The 6295-nt window shown below is 39.0% G+C and overlaps 1 protein-coding gene across 1 annotated transcript in view; it reads left to right on the forward strand.

Annotated features, from left to right (window-relative positions):
• IFI44L (interferon induced protein 44 like) overlaps positions 1-4084 on the forward strand; it is a 17588-nt gene extending 13504 nt beyond the window's left edge. Inside the window, exons 7-9 of the mRNA XM_006774686.2 lie at positions 2689-2789; positions 3298-3472; positions 3623-4084. Of these exons, the coding sequence (XP_006774749.1) occupies positions 2689-2789; positions 3298-3472; positions 3623-3663 (317 nt within the window). The 3' untranslated portion in view covers positions 3664-4084. The remainder of the gene's footprint in view (positions 1-2688; positions 2790-3297; positions 3473-3622) is intronic.
• The last annotated feature ends 2211 nt before the right edge of the window (positions 4085-6295 follow it).

Raw genomic sequence — 6295 nt, forward strand, 5'->3', positions numbered from 1 at the left:
GTTTCAGTTTCTTTTATTTATTTTATTTACTTATTTATCTTTTCCAGTCTTCTCAGCTCAATTTTTATTTTTCAGAACACAAAAATTGCCTGAGAGGGAGATAGGATCAAACCTGCTCGTTACTGTTTTTTTAAAAATTTCTTTATTGATTACCGCATTACATATGTGTCCTTATCCCCAAATTACCTCCCCGACCCCCGTCTCATGCCCTCACCCCCCTGTTATCTGTGTCCATTGGTTAGGCCTATCTGCATGCATACAAGTCCTTTGGTTGATCTCTCCCCCTTACTCCCACCCTCCCCTACCTTCCCTCTGAGGTTTGACGGTCTGATCGATGCTTCTCTGTCTCTGGATCTGTTTTTGCTCATCAGTTTATGTTGTTCATCATATTCTCATTTGGCTTCCTCTGACACTGGTACTGCGGTTTAGGTGGAAGTCCTGGATTCCCGAGTAGCCTCCACTGAAACCATTCAGGGGAACTAGTACTTGGTCTTCTTCTATGATACTGCCCTAGCAGAGGGTGGAGGGTTTACAAGGGAAGAGATGCTTCCATGGATGGAACTGAGGTTATTTTCTGTGGTGTGTGGCTGGGATAGTGTAGCTGTTGTCTGAAAGTTTTCTGTCTTGCTAGGTTGTGTCTTTTCTCATACTTTGGCTAGAAAGAACAGACTTCCCTCCCCTCCCCTCCCCTCCCCTCTCCTCCTTTTTCCTCCAGTTTTTTTTTCCTTTTCTTTTGCCAGCTCCAATCGGCATTTTCTAGTTGCAAGCTTCTCCAGCAGTTAATAGGGGATATATGAAGTAGAAAGAAAACCTGGAGAGCTCACCACCAGATTGTTCCTTGGATCTCAAGGTCCCTAGACAGTCTGTCTTCTTCTCTCCACCTTTCCATCTTTGCATTCAACTTATATATAATGCAGTGCTTTTAGCTGTACTTAGTGGAAAGAATTGTTTGTCTTTTCTATTTGGTCCAGAACTGGATGGAAATCTTCTCATTGAATTTCCACAAATTTTAGTGTAGAGACTTTGGTTTGAGTGCTTATACTCCAGAGCCTCACTGTTTAGTATATCAATAAAAAGTCCACTTGTATTTAGGTTCTGAAAAATAAATCTGTGCAGTTTAATGTACAGACCATGGTCTTAGTGGATAACTAAGATTTTTTTTTAAACAGTCAGAATTTTTGATCTTTGGAAAGTTAACTCAAGTGCACTGAATTTATAATCTCCTCTTCTATAAAATGGGAATGGTAAGTTCTGCATCTAAAGATTGTAGTAAACATTAAATATACTCCATGTAAATATATAAGCATTCAACAGATCTAAAAACATAGTGGATTTGGGATAAGACTGAGTTACAGAAGTGTTCAGATTTAAAATTAGTTTTTTAAGGGCCTACGGCTGCATACCATGTTGGGTGGCAATGCTTAATGCATGTAACTGTGCTGACTTACAGTCTCTAAGAAGATACTGCATTAATTTGGAAAGAGAAGAATTGCATTGTAACAGAAGTTGGAAAAAATTTATACCTGTCAATTGAGTCCTGCCCTCTACCAAAGGCCAGGTTTTAATTAGCCAACTTTACTAGTTATTCATCAGGGACATGAATGAGGAGAAGATAGTAAAGACCTTCATTTTGTAATAAGAGATTATAAACTCAAGGTTTCTCTAAGGAGGAAATTCTAAAAAGCTCTACAAAAGAAGTCTCAGAAGCAGCCTGGAAATCTCAATTTTATAATATTTTTTTTTCTGGGGAAGCAATTGTTACTAAAGGAGAGCTTTGATTAGGTTAGAAGTCAAATGAGATTTATTCATCTCAGTGGTGTGAGGGAGTGGGCAAGAGGTCCTTAGAAATATGAAAACAGTGTATTTTGCCTTTATAAATGTAGACACACAACACTCCTCACTTTATCTCTTTCTTAGGTTCCTTTTAGTTGTCAAGGTCTATCAGTCACTCCCCAAAAAACACTTTAAAATACACTATTTGAATGGAATAGTAGATGATTACAACATAGTGTGAATTTAGTTGCATTTAAAAATGATTTCTCATGTTGGAAGAAAACTATTATTTTTCCTAATAGAAGAAATTCAGGTCCCATATTGAGATGTATAGGGGATAATTCATTCTCCAAATCTTTTTTTTATTGTCTTAAGTTTTACATATGTCTCCTTTTCCCCCAATTGACCCCCCTCCACCAGCCATTCCCACCCCAGGCAAGCCCCCACCGCCCCAGTGTCTGTGTCCATTGGTTATAATATGCATGCATACAAGTGCTTTGGTTGCTCTCTAATTGCCCCCGCCCCTCCGCCATTTGTCTCTGGATCTATTCTTTTTCATCAAATTATGTTGATCATTATATCGCACACATATAGGGGTGCATATATCCTTTCTGGTCGGTGTTTCTGGTTTCTTGGGATATAGTCCTAGAAGTGGGATCACTGGGTCAAATGGGAGTTCCATTTTTAACTTTTTGAGGAAACTCCATACTGTCTTCTATAGTGGCTGCACCAGTCTGCATTCCCACCAGCAGTGCACGAGTGTTCCTTTTTCTCCACCTCCTTGGCAGAACTAGTTGTTTAGTTCTCCAAATCTTAAAACCATCCTACAGAGCACTGATTTTGTACATATTTAATTACCTTGTTGACACATTGCTGATTATGATATAAAGTAACTGATTTATCTACTTCATCTAGGTGTACCACAGGTAGCCTTGCTGACTAAAGTGAAAAATTACCATGGTGTTCTTCAAGAAGACTTTTTAAACATGAATAATTCTATGACTTCTCAAAGCCAGGTAAAGAACACTGTTTGTAACCAGCTATTGTCATAATAATATTATACTCTGTGTGTGTATGTGTGTTGGAGTGTGCTCACACTACATATTCATAGGTAAATAAAGAAATGATCAATTGCCTGGTTAAATTTCATTTTAAAACTGTAATTATCTGGCCGAAACCGGTTTGGCTCAGTGGATAGAGCATCGGCCTGTGGACTGAAGGGTCCCAGGTTCGATTCCAGTCAAGGGCATGTATCTGGGTTGCGGGCACATCTCCAGTGGGAGATGTGCAGGAGGCAGCTGATCGATGTTTCTCTCTCATCGATGTTTCTAACTCTCTATCTCTCTCCCTTCCTCTCTGTAAAAAATCAATAAAATATATTTTAAAAAAACCCTGTAATTATCTGAATTATAATTAGATTCTGAAGATAATTTGTTAAGTCATTGTTTTTGTTTATTTTTTGAATTATATTTAAATTCAAATTTTAGATGTAAAACTGGTCCTTATTAAATAATTTCTCCACAGATAATGGAAATCCAAGCCATGCTAAAAATTCCTATTTCTAATATTCTGGTGGTTGAAAATTATGCTCCAGAGTGGGAGCAGGACCCTTTAAAGGATGTTCTGATCCTCTCTGCACTGAGGCAGATGTTACGAGCTGCAGATGACTACTTAGATGATTTGCCTCCTGGAATAACAGGTAATCTGGCCCCTTCATGCTCCTCTCATCAAACCCTGGTTCTTTTCGAAAAACCCTAATCTATACATCAGTTAGATGTCTGGTGTCCTTCTGCTTGCCCTAGTACTAACATGTATGCTTTGTTTGGACTCTTTTTTGTTTTGTTTTCAGATGAAGTTGCAGGAATGTCCCAGCTCAACATGTGCAATTAGTTGCCTTGTTTCTGACACTTGGCCCAGACCTGGATTGGCCTGCCTCACTTAGAGTCAATCTCTGCGGATAGCCTCCTTGGGACTTTGCCGCCATCATACTTTGCCTTCTGTCCCTGACAGCATCTAACTGATGGTTCATTCTAGGATCAGTCATCATACCTTAAGCTCTAAGGCCAACTCTGAGCAGTGGTGGATCACGATATCCCTACTGCAAACCACCCTTCATATTTCTGCACCACTTTCAATTTACTTTTTGTGACATCTTCCTAAACCTCCCCAGCAAAATTACCTATTCCCCTACCTCTTCATCTATAACACTTCATTTAAAACTTCATGTGCATGGTAATCAGATTGAATAATAATTATACAATGATTACATAGATATCTGCTTCCTTAAATAAACAGTGAATTCTTTAAAAAGTCAGGTTTGGATTTTATTTATCTTGTATTCACAGAGCTTAACACAGTGTCTGGCAGGAAGCAAGCATACCCATCATTATGCATCTCTTTCAACCCCCCCAGAGTGATAGCATATGCTTAAATTTTTCTCATTATAAAAGGGAAGACTATAAAAGAATGAAACCCCTGAGAGAAGAAATGGAAATAAAGGAGGGAGAATATTTCACTTACCTCTGAATGACAATATGAATTTAAATTAATTGAAAAGAGCAAATATTTTTTAAGGAGTTAGATTTTTATTTCTGTGAAAAAAATAAAATTTATTCTTCTAAAGTACCCATGCCTGATTTTCATTAATTGAATTGCAAACCACTCTAACCATGTCTCCAAAGCAGAGAATTAAAATAAGATTACTAGTGCAAGTCAATAAGGGGTTTATCTTATACAAGTGCTCCCAAATGATTCTGACATCCTTCAGGCAGCTGTAGAAGTTAGGACTATAAATAAATGAAATAATTTAAAAATATATGTTTAAATTTTTTACCCCTAAAGCCTTCTTCACTATTTCCTCCAAATTTCTTAGACTTTTCAACTGAATATGCTTTGCTTCAGTATTTATATTAAAGTAGTCAAATTTATGTGTGAATTATTTTCAGAATTATTTTCTTCTTTGAGAAGCCCTGGGTATTACAAAGGCAAGAATTCCTTAGAGATAGTTATGGAAAAATATTTTTTCCTAAAACAGCCGTAGGCAAACTGTGGCCCGCGCGCCGGATCCAGCCCGTTTGAAATGAATAAAACTAAAACAAAAAAAGACAGTACCCTTTTATGTAATGATGTTTACTTTGAATTTATATTAGTTCACACAAACACTCCATCCATGCTTTTGTTCCAGCCCTCCGGTCCAGTTTAAGAACCCATTGTGTCCCTCGAGTCAAAAAGTTTGCCCACCCCTGTCCTAAAACAAAACTTCAGGTGAAGCTGTGCTCAAATGAATGTCCAGGAGCCATGATTCAATGGAAAAGGTAATTGGAATAGAATCATCATAGATATTGAGGAGTAGAGCCAGAAGCACATACTAGGAACCAAAGTAACGTAACAGTTAGGATGGTTATAACATGGATCTAGGAAGCAACAGATCCAATAAAAAAGGTATGTTTGTCTCCATATAATCCAGGGGAAACAGCCATAACCATTGTTCTTTGGGAAATATTGAAGAACCACCATTCTGCTCACCAATTATGGGGTCATAACTAATCCATGTCAAGGGTAGATTCAGCAAAAATCTTGGCAGAGGAAGATTTTGCTAGATGCAAAATTTGATTCAAGGTGCAATTTCTTATTTGAAGGGGTAACGTACAGTAAGATTATGAAGGAGATGAAGATTCTGAAAGGAAGAGGAGTAATCGAAAGATCAAGAGATAAAGAATAAGGGACTGTCCAGGTGAACCAACATGGAGGCTACCAAAAGTTTCCTTTTTTGTACTAAAATGTACAGTGTTAGACAAATGATATCACAATTTCTAATCCCATGGCTGTGTACTACTTTGGGAACATTTAAAAATCCAGTGGAATTAAGTGTATATTTGGAATTTTGGTTGGAAAAGAAGGATGGAAGGTGGTCTCAAAAAGGGAGAAAATAAATAAGTGGGACTATATCATATTAAAAAGCTTCTGCACAGCAAAGGAAACCATCAACAAAATAAAAGGGAAACCTACTGAATGGAAGAAAATACTTGCAAATCATATCTACTCTAATAAAAGAGAAAAATGGTAATTGGCGTACGACACTACCCTTTTCATTGGCTAATCAGGGCTATATGCAAATTAACTGCCAACTCAGATGGCAATTAACTGACAACAAAGATGGCGGTTAATTTGCATATGTAGGCACAATGCAGGGAGGCGAAAGGGAAAGCAGGAAGAAGCCCCCTGCCACTGACAGTGATAGGAAACCCAGGGGGGCGCTAAGAGCTGGAGGGCAGGACAAAGGCGGCCCTGGGATGATCGGAGAATCAGGTGCCTTTGCCGCCCTGGCCAGTGACAGCAGGAAGTAGGGGTGGAGTAAGCGATGGGAGCTGGGCATGGTTGAAGCTAGCAGTCCCGGGAGCTAGGTGTCCCTTGGCCGGGTCTAAAGCGGAGCCCACAATCATGGGGCCACTGCAGCTGCAGGTCCCCGCTGCCCGGGCCGGACGCCTCAGCCAGAGGCGTCCTGCAGGGGCAGGAGCAGAGC

Source organism: Myotis davidii, unplaced genomic scaffold (assembly GCF_000327345.1).
Source record: "Myotis davidii unplaced genomic scaffold, ASM32734v1 scaffold248, whole genome shotgun sequence".
In the NCBI taxonomy this organism is placed as follows: Eukaryota; Metazoa; Chordata; class Mammalia; order Chiroptera; family Vespertilionidae; genus Myotis; species Myotis davidii.